Genomic DNA, 19,075 nt, shown 5'->3' with positions numbered 1-19,075 from the left:
CAATGAAACAAAACCTTGTTGTATGAGATCAATAAAATTCATAAGCGACGAATTAAACTGATTAGGAAAAAAAAAAGCAAAGAAATAAATTACCTATGTTAGACATGAGAGGTGACATCACTATAGATTCTACACAAAAAATACCAAAGCTCACTCAAAAAGAAATAGATAGCTCACATAGACATATATTTACTAAGGAAACTGAATTTGTAATTAAAAAAAAAAATCTTCCTGCAAAGGAAGTTCCAGACCTAGATAGCTTCCCTAATAAATTCTATAAAATACTTTAGGAAAAAAAAAAATGCTGATTCTATTCGTCGAGTGTTAAACTATCACCAAACCTGGACAGACATTACAAGAAAATAACAATAAATAAAAAGGACAATATATCATTACCAGTTGGGGTTTATCTCTGGAAAGCAAGATTGGTTTGACATCTGAAAAATCAATCAGTGATTCACCATATTAACAAGCTTAAAAACGATAAAATCATTTCCACTGATGCAGAAAGAACATTTGGCAAAATCCAACATGAATTACTGATTAAAAAACAAAAAAATCTTTCAACAAACTAGGTCTAGCATGGAACATCTTCAACTGGACAAAGGGTACATACCTAATGGTAAAGAACTTAATGCTTCCCCCACCTAAGATCAGAAATAAAGCAAGTATACCTTTTCCATAATTCTAGTCAACATTTCCTGGAGATTCTAGCCATTGTCACAAGGCAGGAAAAAGAAATAGAAAGCATCCAGATTGCAAAGGAAGAAATAGAACTCTGTTTATTCACTGACACTGTGTGTCTATTTTAAAAAAATCTACTAGAATTTATAGAAAAAATTTCCTGTGAATTTAACAAGTTTGCAGGATAAAGATCAATTTAGAAAAATCAATTGTATTTCTATACACTAGCAATAAACAAAAATTGAAATTTAAAACCATAATTTACAATAGTATCAAATAAAACATGAAATAGAGATAAATATGACAAAAGATGTGATATCCTTCCTTCACTCTAACAACTATAAAGCACTGCTGAGAAATCAAAGACCTAAATAAATGAGAGATATACCACATTGAATGGTCAGAAGACTCAATATTGTTAAGATGTCAGTTTTCTTATATTGATCTATAATTCAACACAATCTCAATCAAAATCCTAGAAAGCTTGTATTGGTGAAATTGACAAGATGTTTCTAAAATCATATGAAATACAAAGCACCCAGAAGGGCCAAAACACCTTTGGAAAAAAAGAAAAGACATATCATCTACCCATTCCCCTTTCAGTATTTACTTAAAAATGAGACCATATGTCCATACAAAGACTTATACTTGAAAGTTCATAGAAGCTTAATTTGTAATAGCCAAAAACTGGTAATAACATGAAATCCACCAGTAGGCTAAAGGATACATAAATTGTGCTATATCCATACAGGGAATAATAATAAGCAATAAAAAGAAAAAAAACTTCATCCACTTAGCATAATTTCCTCCAAGTTCTTCCAAGATTTTACAAATGGCAGGATTTCCTTCTTTTGGAAGTCAAATAATATCCCATTGTGTATACATACCACATTTTATTTATCCATTAATCTACTGAGGGACATTAGGATACTTCCATGTCTTGGCTATGTCTACATGAAGAATCTAAAATAGTCAAACTCATAAAAATAGAGAACAGAATGGTGGTTGCCAGGGGCTGATGGAAAGTGGAAATGGGAAAAGTTTAGTCCAAGGGCACAAAGTTTAAGTCATGCAAGATGAATAGGTCCTAGAGATCTACTGCACAGCATAGAGTCTGTATTTAATAATACGGCATTATATACTTAAAAATTTGCTAAGTGGCTAGATGGTAATTATTCTTATCACAAAAATAAATAAAGAGGGAAGGGTGAAACTTTTGGAGGTAAAGGATAGATTTATGGCATAAATTGTGGTGATGGCCTCAAGGATTTATACTTATCTCCAAGCTTGTCAAGTTGCTTACATTAAATATGTATAGCTTTTTGTATGCCAATAATACAATCAATAAGTCGGTTTTTAAAAATAAGAGCCATTAGGGTGCCTGGGTGGCTCAGTTAAGTGTCCGACTTTGGCTCAGGTCATGACCTCACAGTTAGTGAGTTTGAGCCCCACCTCGGGCACTGTGCTGACAGCTCAGAGCCTGGAGCCTGCTTCGGATTCTGTGTCTCCCTCTCCCTCTGCCCCTCCCCTGTTCATACCTTGTCTCTCTCTCTCTCTCTCTCTCAAAAATAAGTAAACATTAAAAAAAATTTTTTTTAATAAGAATGATCTTACACAAAGCAACATGGTTTAATCTCAAAGAAGTCATACAAAAAAGAATGTACTATATGATGTACTATACAACATTAAAAAAAAATTCAAACTCATGGTCTGAAAGCAGAACAGTACTTGCCTGGGGACTGAGGAAGGACAACAGGTAGAGGCAAGAAGGAGAAATTACAAAGGGGCACACAAAAACTTTGGGGGCTGATTTTTATCATCTTGATCAGTGACATTTTGATTTGTACATTCATTTGTCAAAACGTATCAAATTGTACACTTTAAATAAGTGCACTTTATTATATATTGCAACACTGTTGTTTTTTTAAGTGGCATTAGTGATCCAAGAAGTAGTCTCTGCAGCAGACTATATTATAAACAGGGTAGAAGGAGGGAGAAACCAAGTATAGGCTACTCTCTCAAGAAGCTTAGCTTTTTTATTAATGTTTATTAATTTTTGAGAGAGAGAGAGAGAGAGAGAGAGAGAGAGCAAGCACAAGCAGGAGAGGGGCAGAGAGAGAGGGAGACACAGAATCCGAAGCAGGCTCCAGGCTCTGAGCTGTCAGCACATGGCCCGAGGCGGGGCTCAAACTCACAAGTGGTGAGATCGTGACCTGAGCCCGAAGTCTGATGCTCAACCAACTGAGCCACCCAGGTGCTCCAAAGCTTAGCTCTGAGAATAGAAGAGGGAGACTAACATAACCAGACAGAAGTTGAGTAAATATATTTTAAGATGGGAGGAGCATATTTATTTGTCATAGAAAAGGAGCTAGTGGAGAGAATGAAGTTGAAAATGTAGGAATTAAGAACCAGCTGATGAAACGTGGGATGAAAAACCCAAGAAGGAAAGTAAGTCTTGAATAAGAGAAACCTTACAGGTACACATGTAGGTATGTTTTGGGGGTGGGATGTGCAGGACTGGACTGAAGAGTTAGTAGAATTTCAGTCTGACATTCTCTCTTCCTGTTTGGGGAAGGATGAGGTATGAGAGGGGTAGGATATTAAGAAGAGTGGAGTTTTGGAAAAGTCATTGGCCACGGCATTGGCTACAGTGGTTGTAGATTAATGTTCAATCTAGGGGCATTCATCTATAACAAGATGGCAGACCATAAAATAGTTTTAAGCAAAGAAAATAGCCATCATTTATACAGGTGTACAATGGATTATTATCTACCAGTCCTTCCCTATTCTCTCTCTCTCTCTCCCCCTGGCCAAATTTCACTCAAGTGTGCTAATCTTTCTGTTGAGCCCATGCCCCTTTCCCTCAGCACAGTTGGTTTTTAACCAACTCTTTAATTTTGCTGGGAAATATTTCTAACACACATGAAGATACAGAATACTTTAGTGAACAGCAATGTCCTACCATCTAGCTTTAACAACTCTTAACACTAGCCCATATTTTCCTCAGTTAACACAATCCTTAAACCCAATATAGGCTAACCGGACAAGAGAGATTTCATCTCCAGCAAACATCAACATGCTCACTTACTTTTCACATTTCATACATTTCATGAATAATGCCCAGAGCACCTCTGAGAACGTCAGGTATTTCTGTGGGTAGGCACAAATCAAGTATGGCCAGAAATGGCCACTGGCAAGCTAATTAGGTAGTTCCCTTGAAATGAACTGTTAATATGTTTAAGCAGTGCAAATTAGATCACACCCACAGGTCCTAGGTTTGGAAAAAATGCTCTGGCAAAGTATGAATTTTTAATAAAAATGGTAATTATGATCCACAGCACTGATCCTATTTTTCTTTAGCGTTCTAATGTTCACTGCCACTTGGCATTGGTAAATATGAGGAAGGCTAATCAAAGATATTTTCCCCCACATCATGTAAAATTTCTGAAGCTAAAAGCATGCAATCAATTCCTAAAGACAAGAGCTTTATTCTTTAAGCAGTAATAAATCATCGAGTAAAACAAAAACAAACACTGTAATTTGGATAGTACCTGCCAAAACAGACTGTGTGCGTCTCCTCTCAGAAGTTCAACCGTATCCCCTGCCTGGATATGTAACGGGGGTCCTTCATGAAGAGCCGGGGGTGGTGTCCCAGTATAGTTCTTAATGACCTGCATCTTTGGTAAACCTGAAAATAAGCAACACAACTTTTGGAATTGAGAGAATAATGACGCGTGAAGTCCAAATGTACTTTAAAATAAAAACAAGGCCATCATTAACATTAAAAAGTTGTAATAGCAACAAAGGCCAAGTAAACATGTGAAGTAACTACAATGGAATGCTTTTGAACTTTCTCATTATTTGAGAAAGTAATGGAATAAGACACATATTTATCCCCTGATCCCTTACATACTTTTCCTCTCCCTCACCATCCATCTCTTCGTAGTTGAAAAAATATTTCTTTCAGCCGATGCCTGCTTCATAAAAAACACATCACGTACAGTTTAATGGAAAAGAATCAATTTTTTCATCAACTCTATCCTTTCTGCCTATTACTTTCCTCTTGGGCATTGGCTGATTTCATCACTAAGGAGGCTCACCCTTTCTGTGTATGCATCACATTGCCCAGTATAAGGCTCATATCTTAAGGTTATCTTTGTAATTCAAAAGCAAAAAGGTGATGGATGTGCCACTGCAATACTTAAGACATTTATATGGAGAAATTCTTCAGGCTCAAATTTAGGTTTGCAAAACAGACCCAATAAAGGGAACATGTCTAAGCCAATAGCATCAACAACACTTGAAATCCAGATCTGTCCTTTTTCTTTGTATTTCTCAGAATGTGCAATGAAGGCCTCAGTTCAATATTTCATTTCTGAGAACAGCAGCTTCAATTGCACACAGGCCTAAATGTACCAGTATTGGTCACAAATGGACAACTTCACAGTCACCTTTTCATTTAGAGGTGAAATGCTCCCTCCTGTGAGACAGAACACTCATAAACATGATATTTGGTGCACATTCAGGAACTTAAGCCATTGCCTATTACACTTGAAGATTTTTTATTCTAACGATTGACCACGGGGAAGTTGTAACTACCTGGAAACACCACGCTCAATAGAGTAGGAGGATGCATGATGGTCATTCAGTTCCAGATGCCTAAGTTACCTCAAAAAGGTTGTTCAAGTTACAGAGATCTCAGTATCTACATGAAATGCTTCCACAAACAATTTCATGAAGTCCTCACTATCCTTTTTCAACAACCACCCCAGATGGGAGGAAACAGTGTGGCCATAAACTAAACAGAACTGAAAAGCTTTAGTCAACACTTTTCTTATCAACCCATCGGGCAGAAGGCAGAAGGGCTGAAAAGAATTGGGCCCTTCACCCCAATTTAGCTGCTATAACTGCTGAGACATGTAGCAAGTTACTACATCTTCCCTTTGCTTCAGTTCTTGTGGCACAGAACCCCTGAAGGGACGGTGCTAATCCCACATCTCTCATGGAGTGTTTCCCTACCAGATGCAGGAAGGCAGTGCCCATACACAAAGAGCAGATCTTATTGTCTTTCCCAAAAAACAACACTTGACAGGAGAACTCTTGTCAGTCAAGTGTTTATCAGACTTGCTCTCAACACACTGTAGATGCCTTGAGTATAGAAAGAGCTTATTTTATACTTTCTATTAAGTTGCTGTTGTTTATTTTACATGAAACCTAAATATCTCATGCACACAACTCATTTAGAAGTTCAATATACAGAAGAGGATGCACCCTGAAGTTGAATCTGGTTTGCAAGTTAGTTATTCCATGTTAGGGGGCCAAAGTCATGGTTAGCCTCAGTTTTACTGAGCATTTCTAGATCAAGGAAAGCATTTCATTTAGTATGCTCCCTTGATAATTTTGTTTTTACGCCAATTTTGAAATAAAGGCTGAAGACAAGAAACAGGAGGTTTTAAACCTGAAATAACTGATGTGGCCTCAAATACCGGGCCCAGTGAAGTTCTCAGAAGGGCTCTGGCCTTTTCTGCAGTTGTCTCCTTGGCCAAGACCCACAGGGACAAAATGAAGCAGTGCCCGACGGACACAACAGTTCTGTTATTGCCAACATGCTCAAGTTAGTCATTCTTAAGAAAATGGTTGAAAATGCATAAAGTATTTAGGGGAAAAAATTAAGTTTGATGACATTTCACCAACCAAATATAAATTGGGGATTAACATATGGAATACCCAGGCTACAAAGAAGACTGTGAAATATAAGGCATGGAACAATGCTGCCTTATTTATCCTTTTTGACAGACTACAATGCCCATTACATATGACCTAGTAAAACCATATTTAAAATTTAAAGTATTACATATATTAATATACTGTGGCCAAAAAATGAGATCTTAGTGTCTTAAAACTTACTTATAAATAAGTAGTCCTTGAAATGATGAACTTGGTTTTTATAGTCTTACTGCTAATTTTTTCATTTACTGTGTTTTTCTGCTATAACTTTCTTCTTGGCTATGAGCTTCATTTTGGAAGTTCATCCAGTAGTACACCAACATAGGGTATGTTACTGACTTTACTCCTAAAGCAAAATTGTGTGACCTTTGCCAAGAATTATGGTTGAGCCCAGGTAATAGTGAAAAAGACATTGCTACTAGCCTGAATTCAGCCGTAAGTGACTTTCAAAATACAGCATTAATTTGATTCATATTTTTGTGTGTGGGGATGAGTTAGGAATTTACAATGGAATTTATATTTTTTAGTCATTTGTTAGAATAATCTCTGGCTATTTATTTCTGATAGGTCAGCACTTCCCATTTCAGGATGATCTGTCATCAGGGCAATAGGGCTGTAGAGATCAAAGAATACAAGAGATAAAGGAAGGCCACTGTGACATGATGAATTCTGATACCTTGCCCCCTGCCTCTGATGTCTGAATATAAGAGGAGTTCTACAATACTGTAGTACGAATGGTTTACTCCTTTCCTTTTATTGAAAAAAAAAAAAAAGACATGGTAACTTTGCTAAGAAGGTGAATATAATCCCATTAATGGATAGATAAAAGTGCGATTAAAATAAGAATAGAGAGTGGGTTAAACTTCATGTCAGCACTCAACCATCAATATAATTGTTAACACAATCTCTCGCCACAGCAGGCATCACACACACCTCATAAATGAGATCAAGAATGGAGAAGAAATTAGATTTACAGATACTCATATTTCAAATAGCCATTTAGTGTTGATTTAGTGTCGGTTTTCTTCTCTCCCCGTGAAATATTCCTGACAAGTTTTGACCTTTCTTTAAAACGTCCAGCACAGAACATTCACTACACGCCCTTATGACAACTTATTGTTGTGTGTAGTTTATTAACAAACTCTATCTAAAACTTACTCTAAAATCTCTGTAACTTCTCTCCATTGACCTTCCTCCTTCCATCTAGAATTATGCAGAAGGTGGTAAATCTGCTTTTTATAGATTAGCCTTTCAAAATTTGTTTAGGCTTAAAATCCCTAGTTACTCACGTTTTCCTTTAGTTATCTATGTTTCCAGGAATTCTGAGATGCAAAATGTTGCAAAACTACAAAAGTGGAGGATAGTTTCCCTCGTTAACTCTGACCAATCAGAAACAACCAAAAGCTATTCTAAAAACTGATTTTAAAAATATAAATTCCATTCATTATATTGTCAAATCACAACTCATCCCAGAAAGCTGCCTCTTTATTCTTGGGTAAACACAGACCGTTGTTGTTTAGTTTCTTTCTGCTCCAGAAAAGCATTTATAATGACTATGTTGGTATAGTTACAGGGCTGCTCAGCAAAGTCTGAAAATTAAAAATGACTCTACCTTCAGATATTAAATGTGAAATAATCATATGTAATTTCAACATATACAGTTAAGCAAACTTGGAAGTTCCCAAAACTTTATATAATCTGTTATCTTTATCTAAAGGAATATAATTAAAATGGCTAAGACAAAATTAGATCTCCTGCCAAATGTTATTTTGGCTTGTTTCATTCCCTACAACAAATGCTTTGCTGCACAGCTCACTACATTGTTGATATATAAAGTTCGGACAGTTTTACCCTTTAACTTTTGTTCATACTACTCATTATACTTAGTCTTAAATCAGACAAGGTCCCCAAGTCATCTTATGCATGAAGAATTAACAAACTGAAGAATCAGCAATACTTAAATTATGATTATATTCCAGTAATAGTCATCAGGTTCTAGTCAAATAAAACTGAAGCCAATATAATTACATGGAACACTAGAGTTTTCCAAAACAATATGGCAGTGAAAGAGCATCTGAATGAAGCAAGATTTCCTTTCAAATCTCAACTCAATGCAACTAAGAGTGACACATGCCAAGAAATTAAAAAAAAATTTTTAAAGTTAATTCTAAGTAGAATCCTATTGGAAAGTTTGCCATAAATAAACCATTTCTCTAGTAATTCTCACATAAACCGTCAAACTTCAATGAACTTAGCCTACTATATCACTATCAACCTCTTGGCTTCTAAGAAGAGTGATGGCCACAATATAGTTTAGTATTTACACAGGATGCTGATATCACTCCCCCAATGCAAAGGGCTTCCCCAAGGCAAAAACTTAAGAGGTGAGTGCAGTGTACCAGATAAATGGGCTGTCAGTAATGTGCTGGCCTTTCACCTCTGAGGCCTAATTTAAAATCTAAACATAGCCACATTAAAAAATAATTAGTTCTACAAGATGTCAGAGAATGTAGCTGGTTTACCTGGGAAGCTGATTACAAGCATAACATATTCATTCATTCCTTCAACGTCCTGAATGCCACATAAGTTCTGGGCATGGTGGTTTGACAACAGAGCAAGGACACGCTTCCTGCCCTCAATGAGCCTATAATCTACTGAACAGGCAGGTGAACTCAAATACACTATAATTAGGCTTGGTCTCTTGTCCAGTGGGGCATTTTTCAAAATGAGCCTGTCAATAAAGTTTCCAGGGAGTTTTTTTTTTTTTTTGAAAAGCCTTCAGTAGGACCCTGAAATATGTATTTTATGTTTCTGTATGTTTCCTAGGTGTGGTTTCCAAATCCTAGCCAGGTTTGGAAATCACATTTTTGTGGGTACGTAAGCAATTCACCATGACCAGCCATCACTGGTTCCAAGCTTGCTTTTGACAAAGCTACAGTGAAGTAAGTGCTGTCTGGCACCCTGCCAGCTCAATCCTCTTTAAGTTAACGTCTGGGCTCTTCCTGATAGAAGTTCCTAATCTAACTATCACATCTGAGGAGCAGGCTGTGCAGAATGAACAGCCAGCAAGTTAGGTAGCTAGGATGCTGGGCTTCCCTGCCCACCACACCTCCTTGGGCCCTTTCCTACTAACCAGTGCACTTTTCATTCATGGGGTGGTCTTCACAGAGAAGCAAAAGGAGCCTCATAATGGAAACCATCTGTTAACAACGGAAACAGACGATTTAGCGGAAAACAAACCGGTCTGAAGAACTAATTGTTCACAAAGGGAAAACACCCCCATAAATGATTTCAAAAATTTTCACCCAGAGAAGGTTACTCTTTCCTTTTATAAACAATGATGAGTCAGATGAAGGAAACAGCATTGTCATCGCTCATACAAAAACAAGGATCAGATAGAGATATGTTTCTCCAACCTTATAAACACTGACTAGTCACCCTTTGGCACTACCTATAGGAGTATTAGTAAATCAAAGGTTAAAGATAGAAACATCTTTTGAAAGTCCCCCCCCCCACTTATTAAAAAGATTTTATAGGCTACCAAATATAAAAAGCACTACAAAATTGCATGTGTTATTATAAAATCCATGCAAGTTTAATATTCTGTTCCATCAAATATGTACATTTCAATGATAAGAAATGTTTCCCTAAAATCCTTAAATAAGGTCAAAGCTCTACAAGAATGTGCCAGGTATTTGTCAGAACTCTCAAAAACAACCACCCCCTAGGGGTGTGAGGAGTCCAGTTGAAAAACATAGCCTGAGTTAACTCCACCATCTCCTTTAAAGCTAGAAAAAGAACGCAATCACACGATTTCAAAGTAAGAACATTACCACCTACTCCAACCACCTCATTTTCTACCTTATAAAACTAAGATTCAAAGTGGTCAATAAAAATGTCTGAAGTCAAAAAGCTAGCTAGAAGCAGAACTGGAACCAGAACCTGTATTCACCAACTGCTAGTTCAGTCCCCCTGGCTGAAGATGAGTAATTCTCTACAACCAGCAGGGAACAGGACTATGGCAGAAAACAGGTCTCCTATACAGACTAATATACGTTTGGGGGTCATCTAAACCCTGCTGGGTGTCCAGAGTTATCATGGGAAGCAGGAAGAGAGGAGGCAGAACTGCCCTTCAAGTGGGGAAAGATTGTGAGCTCTCCAAGATAAGGTGAATTCTAGGAGGAAGTAATAAGTCCCACTGGTACATTCTAAAAACAAAGCCCCAAATCTCAATGCCAACAACAACATGCACTGGAGTCGACAATCTGTGGTGCTCTCTGTGCCTGACATGTCCACATGTAGTTCTGTGGCTCTGTGGACAAGTGGCCACGTGCAATTGTTTGTACAGAAAGTTTTAATCACTTCAACCACATCATTCTGCTATTCTGACCATACCTGAGTGCATCGGGGAGGGTGATTAAGCCAAAGGTTACAATATATTGGCTGAATATATGATGTGCCAGTGGCTGAGGAGGAGGCTAGAAGGGAGACAGTCCCAAGGGACAGTCCTCACTGGAAGGTAAGAAACAAGACAATCATGTTTGTTCCTCAGTTTGAAATCAAATAAACGTATAACTATTGCTCAAAAACAGTGATGTTTCATAGGAGGAGGTTGGCTGTGTATCTACATTTGAATGTGGTAAAATTTTTGTTGATATTCCTTTTCACTGGGGCCAAAGATCAACAACCAACACATCTACATAAGAATATACATATACAGAAAACATTGTCCCCTTCTCAGCAACGTTCTTTCTTGACACTATTGATAGTAAGGAGAGGGGCAGAGAAGAGAAACTACACTGTATTGTATATTCTCTTGAAATACCAGTGTTCTGGCAGTGGGAACTCTGTACACTAGCATGAATAGTGACTCTATCAAAGAAAGTTCTTAGGATATTTTAGTCAAACACTTTCACTTACATATGAAACAACTCAAGTCCAGTTGCACATAGCTAGCTAAAAGCCAAAAATGGTGTTCTCAACACGTGTCTATCACCTAGTAAGGGTGTAATGCTGGGTTGACTAGGAAAAATAAGGGAAGATTCTAGAAAGGTTACACATGATTATTTCAGAGCTTAATATTTAATGAATAAATCACTACCTTCCCCAAGGAAGCTGGGAAAGAATCAGATTCAAAATATTACAGTTGAGGGGGCCTTGGGTGGCTCAGTCAGTTAAGTGTCTGACTCTTGATCTAGGCTCGGGTCATGATCTCACAGTTTGTGAGATTGAGCCCCATGTAGGGCTCTGCACTGACAGTGCAGAGCCTGCTTGGGATTCTCTCTCTCCCTCTCTCTCTCTCTCTGTACCTCCTCTGCTTGTGTGTGCACGTAGTCTCTCTCTCTCTCTCTCTCAAAATAAATAAACATTAAACATTTTTTTTAATATTCCCCTGGGAATGCTAGTAAGCAACAGCAGACCCTTCAAACTGTTCCAGGAAGTTCAGAGATTCCATTTCAAAATCTCTACAGCCTTGCAATTATACTGGGAGTATATATTCTACCTCCTTCCTACAAATTGGGAATACTAAAAAAATAAGATACTAGCTTATAAATTTTTGTCTTTTATAATCTTCTAATTTAAGATATTTGGAAATGTTAAGTACAATATACTGAGTTCAGGGACAGTGTAGGTTTTGTTTGGGTTTTTTTTGCCCATCAAAATCTTCATTTTTCCCCCATCTCCCATCGATTCAAAATCTATTCTCTTCCTAGTCTCACCCCCGACCCCCAACTCCCCATTGTTCTTACTTTCCTTAAGGTTAGCCTTATTCTCTCCCTGAATTTTTAGCTTCCTATCTTTTTTTGTACATAAAAAGCTTCTTTCATCAACCTAAGGTATCAGAATTATGGTTTCAACTTGTTCAAATTTAGCATAATAAGCTATTTAAATAATTAGACATATGGTTGCTTGCAATCATCTGAAAAATAATAAAAATTAAATAGAACCCACATCCTAAGGATATAATAAAAATATAAAAGTAGTAATTATTAAAATTTAGACTGTGGACCTTCAAAGAAAAATAAAAATACAAATGTCAAAATATTAAGAAATTGTGCCAAGAAGTTATGAATCGTCTAGAAGGCAGTTACACTGGTAAAAACAGAATTATGCATAGAAAACATACTAAAATAGAACTTTTAGTTCTGCCTTACTTCTCGATACACCAATGACACTTAACACAAAGCTCATATGCAATTACAGTTTACAAAAATACCTGAATATAACACATCATCTACTAATAGGACACTTAATTCTAAAACCAAACCATGGATTTCTCACTAACTTTATACAACATGAAAAATAACTGACCCTAAAAATGACCTTCTCCTGAGTTCTTGGACAGAGTCTGATCATTTCACTTATGTGTTTCTTGCTCCTCAATTAAGACAAACTCCCCCAGATAATGAATAAAACTTCTCTTTCCTTGCCAACATCTTGGTGTTATATACTGGACTGAACCATAGGAACTGGCTGCTGTTGAGTGTTTCTGAAGTACAAAAAGGCAATTTTTGACAGCTTAACCCAATATGTGCCAAAATAATTATTTTTTAATATAAATGCATCAGATACCTAATATCAACAAAGTTAGAGCAAAAAGGTCCTACTGAGCTCAAGTATGGCAAAAGCTGGCATAACTCTGGGCAGAAAAGAAATCTGTATTTGGGCATTGGCTCTCTGAAGCAACATTAATTAGTAACTCTGTTAAGTAAATTCAATCAACATTTGTTAAGGCCCCTGTTTCCATCTCCCTTGGAGCTATAACTCTTTTGAAAAACCTAGTTACAGAATTTGTTTTCAGGTTTCAATAGTAAGGATATCCCAGTTTGCCCTTTGAGACTAGGGAGTAAATCTGTGACAGTAGAGTTCCTATTTTTTTTTCTGTAACTTTCTTTTTATCTCTATATAGAATAAATATATTTTATTCATTATAAAATCCCAAAATAATTATTTTTGTCTTTAGAGTAGACACTGTCTAAATCATTCATCTTCCTTTTATTAACCCCACTCACAGTGCTTAGCATGTGGTTAAAACTTGGTGACAAGGAGTGATTTAGTTTTCAGGAGAAATTTATACTTCATGAGAGTGTTAATTTTAAAATAAAGCTATGTGCTAAAAACTAGTATTTCTTTTTTATTATCTTAAAGTATTTAAGAATTTATAATATTTCTTACAAGCACTTTGATTTAACCACTGAGAAACTTAAGTTGTGGCAGTAACTTGTGCTTTTTAGTTACGAAGTTTAATTAAACATCCAAGAGGGTATCACAGTAAACACACAGTTAAAAAAAAAAAAATCCAGAGTGTCCACCTAAGCAACAGAAACAGTACACATTTCAAATTCTGAGATTTCTATAGGGGTTATTTCCTCAAACAGATAAACTCATAAGCTACTCTTCCAGGACACCAGATATATCAGGCTTTCCATTGTCTTCCAAATGCTTTTTCTGTCTCCTAAACAGAAAGATCCTTACAGAACACACCTTTGTTTTGGTCAAATTTTACTAAGACCAAATACAATGATTTTGCACAAAACTTGAGAAAATAAGTTTGAAAATCTTTTGAGAAGTTACAAGTACTTTCCTATGAATATGTTACTTTGGAGTTTAGAGCTATTTAAAACATGTTCATCTGTAAGTTTGGTTGGTTCCTTAACTTATTGTGAGTTGTTTCATTTAGTCTTGAAATATGAGAAGTATTAGGGCTGCACTAATTACTAAGAGATAAGGTCCCTTCCCTTAAGGCACTTAGCATCTTGTAGGGATAGAGAGGAATACATACACTCTTACACAGTGTGATGCTGTTGTGCAAGTGCTCAGAGAAGACTTCCGGAAGAAACAGACTCTAAGCTGAAACCAAAGTGTAAGTAGGCATCAGCCAGATATAGGGAGGGTATATAAATCTCTCCATTTTGGAGAGGCATAAACCTTTTGCTTGAATGACTTTCTTCAGCAGGACTGCACAATCCACCTAGATGAGTAAAGACAGGTTGACTCAGACATAAGCAGAAGACTGGCTCACATGTTGGGCCATGGAAACAAAGCTGATTAGCCAAGGGAGAAAACACAGGAGGGGACTGACCAATAGAAAGGTGGCAGAGGGGTCAATGAACAGGAGGCCTCTAAGATTGGGGTGAGAGAGTGAGATACTTGAATTTAATGTTTCAGAAATGTAACAATTACGGGTGATGACAGGGCCCAAGGAGTGGCTGTGGGGATGTATGACTGAAATGGAGAAGGAGCAGAGGTCCCTAGAGATGAAAAGTCAGTGTCAGGTAAATTAAGGAGGCTGAGGTTTGGATGAGTCACCTACAATGTGAAGTCACCCAGGTTGGATACAGTAGGTTCTTTTTGTGTGGAAGATAAACTAGGGAGAGGAGCCCAAAGGAGAGGGCAATATGCATAATGGTCAAGAAGATAGGTTTTCTGTCAAAGAGGTCTAAGGTTGAATGCCATAAACACTTCATTTATACGTCTGGAAGATGGGTATATTAATATACTAATGAGGCTTTTGTGAGATAATTACGTATGTAGCATTTAGCACACTGCCTGCCACATGATATGGGTCAATGGATGGTTGGCCCGTAACTGGGTCTATGCAACCATTTTTGTTATAAATTATTTACATTGACCTAGTTTGCATAAGAAAGTTAGGTCCAGTGTTCCCTCTGTGCCTAATAATGTTGCAGAAAATAAGAAAATATTTACATGTAAAAATAATATCAAATAATCTTCACACAAAATACTTTAATTTCAATGTAATTACTAAAAATTGTAGTAGTTAAAACTGTGTAGCATTAGAATAGGGATAAAGAAATAGACCAATGGAAAAGATAAGAGAACCTAGACCAACTCAGATGAAATAAAGATGCAACGTGAAAAAACAGAACCGTAAAGCTTTTAGAAGACAATATATCTAACCATTCTTAAGATATTGGGTAGAAAAAGATTTCTTACACAAGAAACAAAAGCACATAATGAAGATCAATAAATCTGTCCCCATTAAAATTTAAAATTCTGAAGAAGAAGCCATTAAAAAAGATGCATACATTGATATAAGCAAAGGATGAGGACTTCAAATGTCTAAAGGACTCCTAAAAATCAGAAGAATATAAACAGAGCAGTGGAAAATGTGAAAAGACTATGGATGGCTAATTACACATGTGTGAAAAGATGCTCATTGTCGGGTATTTATTTTGGGGGGAGAAATCAAAATGATGAAACAGCAATTTATCCTCTTTATATTGGCAAAATATTGCAAATCAGTAACACTAAGCATTGTTGAAGATTTAAGGAAACAAGAACTTTTTGAACAGGATCTAACAAATAGCAAAATGTTAATATCCATTTACTCTTGTTTCTTCAGATTGCATAAACCTTGTGCCTTTTATCATTTACTCTTAACAGTAAGCACATCTGCATCTATCGTATTATTTTGCCATGTCTGCAATGTTTCACAGATGTATTCTTAAATTTTATTTAAAGCTTCTTTATCTAATGATATACTACTTTGAAGAGTTTTAAATGACCTTAATAAGTAGTTTATCGTATATTTATCATGAATGCTATAAGAAACACAGATAAACCATATTTTTAGTGACTTACAAATTAGCAAACACAACTTGCTATGCATTGAAATACTGCTGTTGCTACTCTGTACTTTATATAAATCTTCATTATTTGATGATATCTGGATTTGTTGAATGCAAGAGAAGGTGCTGAACTCTTAACGAATGGGAGTTCCTATTACATAGAAATTAGCCTAGCTCCCTGTGCTGGCTGCAATGCCCTTTGTCCTCTGTGTCTCTGGCTACCTGTGGCAGTCCTTCAATAACGCTCTCAGCAAGGGTCGCCATGGAGAGCAGAAAATGAGTCATCATCACTCCTGCATGCAAGCCTAACCTTACTCATCTCTATTCCTTGAATAATTAAAGTTAAGACTTCAGCTTATGAAGCAAAACCATCTAACAAAGGTTAGGCCAATATGGTACAAAGGTGATATTTACAAGCAAATTCCACATCTATAGAGTCATGGCCTAAAAAATAAAAAATAAAGAATAAATTTAAGCAGAATTTCAAATTTCATAGCCTATGTTCTCTGTACTTTCCCTTTCTGCCTATCTCAGGTAATAATGAGTGTTACAGAAGAGGGCAGCCAAGAAAGAATTGTTATACATAGGGACTTAATCCTTCCTGACATTTTGTCCTGAGACTTGCTTCTGGGTATAAATTCTCTGAGACACCACAGTGGTTCATATAACCTTGAACATATTACTTTTGATCTCGGCATGACACTACCACAGAGGTCATCTGAAGTTTCACACAGCTACAGGAGGTACAGCAAAACACATGATTCAATGCAAAGATCATGACAGAATATTTTTTGTGTGTGATTCATACCACACATCTTATGATGAAAGTGTAAGTGTATTAAGTGTAAACATGAAACACAACTGAAAATTGAAACATTGTCTTCATGCTTGTTTGCTGATAATTCCAGGTGCTTCCTTCACAGGTACTAATGAAAATGTACACCCAGTAACTTAAATGCTTGGCTTATTGGTACAATCACATGATAGAAACTGCTAACAACTTGCTATTAGTACAGTCCCACAGGACAAATATAACTAGAAAAGCTTCCGTTAGGATCCCAGTTTTTATTCTGGCATAATATTTATATGAGGATGTATTTCATTAATGTCATTTTGCCTCAATTCTTCTGGGCACAATACTTCAAAACATCTTTTTAATAGAAAACACACTCCTCTTCAGATAAATGGCCTCAATAAAGTTACTAACATGTAAATATGGAAAATACCATTGTAAAACATATAGCTAGAGATTAAAAGGTTTGATGTGTTACTTCCGCAAAACTATACATACGAAATGAGATTAGATAATTCAAAGAAATTCACTTTTGTAAAGAAATAAATGGCTATAGAGGCTCATGTCAAAAAGAAGAACCACTTACACTTCTAAGCATCCTATAGATTCCAGCTCTTCATAATATCCATAAAACAAACAAACAAAAAACACCTGGAATTCAGAAGTTTCTTTGATCAGGAATATTGACAATCCAACTGCTTGAGGAAGTGCTCACATTTTTATGTAAATATAACTATATATAAATACATAGATACAAAAATGTTTTCTATTTTCACGTAACATTCTTGGAATCTCTAGAAATGTATCCCAATTTAGTCTTATTTGTTAAGGAAATACTTACTAAGCAGCTATGTATCAGCTACTGTGTTAGCTCTTAGGGATACATGACTACCTGCTTTTTGTCCCTGTTGGTTTCTTTTCTCTATCTTCCCGAGCTTACTCTCTCTCTCTTAGTTTCAGGCTCTAGTATGTTGAACTTTGCAATGCTTAGAAAGGGGAATTCCTTTCTTTGCAGACCTTTTCCACACAGCTATTATTCTTCACATAACAGCATCGATGGTGAACACCACTTTTAAGATGCTGAAGTTGGAGGTATCTTTTTTTTGCTAGGCTGAGTTATAAAATTGTTATTTTCATGTTAATTTTCATGAGGGGGAAGGCATTTGAAGGTTTATACATAGCTCCCTTGGTTTGGAACAAGGTAAATCGAAAAGAAACCAGCTCATGTGCCAGTTTTTCTAGACACCCATCCATCTCTTCACAGAAAGACACAAGCGCACACCAAGCCACCACAATCACTGGTGGTCGTACAGCCTCCCTCTTAAATGCAGGGTAGCTCTCACTTTACATCCATTTCCCCCTTTATGAAACTCATCATTCACTACGGCTAGAAGGTAAAGGAGACCCTAAGGAGGTAATTTATTTGTTGGTGCTTTGGCTTTTCAGCTTCTGTTTGTCCATCTAAGATATCTGTTTAGCGTTTATTTATTATTTAAAAAACATCTTCTAATGCTTACTTTGTGCTTAGAATGGAAGTAATAAACTAGATAGCTATGTCCTTGCCCTCACAAAACTTAGAATCTGACAGACAAAAAAAATTATACAGGCAATTATAATGAAGCATTATGAGTTTTGTGGTAAAAAAAAATTCCAAGTATTACGGAAGCAAAAAGCAAGCGAACATGATATCATCAAGGTAATCTCATCAGGGGAGGTACCTACAATGGGGAGAAAACACCATTACTAAAAGAACTTGCCAACAGGACTATAGTTATGTAATGTGATATGGATGAAATTTTTTCATTAAGAAATGGGACTTTAAAAATTCCTCTTATTAAAATTATAAAAACTTATGGAATTTTAAATAAAAGTTAATTTCTAGAACATTAAGATTATCTTTCAAATATTCATTCCAATACAGTTTATGCTATAAAATAACTGAAAACAATTTAAAAGAATGGCAATAGGGAATTCGTTAAATTAAATCTAGGGTTCATCTTTATAATTAAATAGCAAGCTGGAATTTAAAAATAATGTTATATAAGATGACTTAGAAATGTGGAATTATGTTCAAGTATGTTCTTGAGACGGGGAAAAGCATATTACAAACCAGCAGCATATACAATAAGACCTCATTTATGTTTTAAAAGGCAGTACACAGAAACTGAAGAAAGTCTGGGAAGACACATGTTAAATAGTAGTTACATTATGTAGTTACATTAAGTAGTTACATTAAGTTACAAAATTATGAGAACTTGTTGATTATCTAAATTTTCTA

The 19,075-nt window shown here is 36.2% G+C and overlaps 1 protein-coding gene across 2 annotated transcripts in view; it reads right to left on the bottom strand.

Annotated features, from left to right (window-relative positions):
• The window catches only part of VAV3 (vav guanine nucleotide exchange factor 3), a 362,499-nt gene that overhangs the window by 60,242 nt on the left and 283,182 nt on the right, over positions 1–19,075 (bottom strand). For both annotated transcript variants that reach the window (XM_058716351.1, XM_058716352.1), the window contains exon 20: positions 4,236–4,372. In XM_058716351.1, the coding sequence (XP_058572334.1) occupies positions 4,236–4,372 (137 nt within the window). The remainder of the gene's footprint in view (positions 1–4,235; positions 4,373–19,075) is intronic.

The sequence above is a fragment of the Neofelis nebulosa genome, chromosome 2, assembly GCF_028018385.1.
Source record: "Neofelis nebulosa isolate mNeoNeb1 chromosome 2, mNeoNeb1.pri, whole genome shotgun sequence".
Taxonomy (NCBI): domain Eukaryota; kingdom Metazoa; phylum Chordata; class Mammalia; order Carnivora; family Felidae; genus Neofelis; species Neofelis nebulosa.
This window is presented reverse-complemented; position numbering and strand designations above follow the sequence as displayed.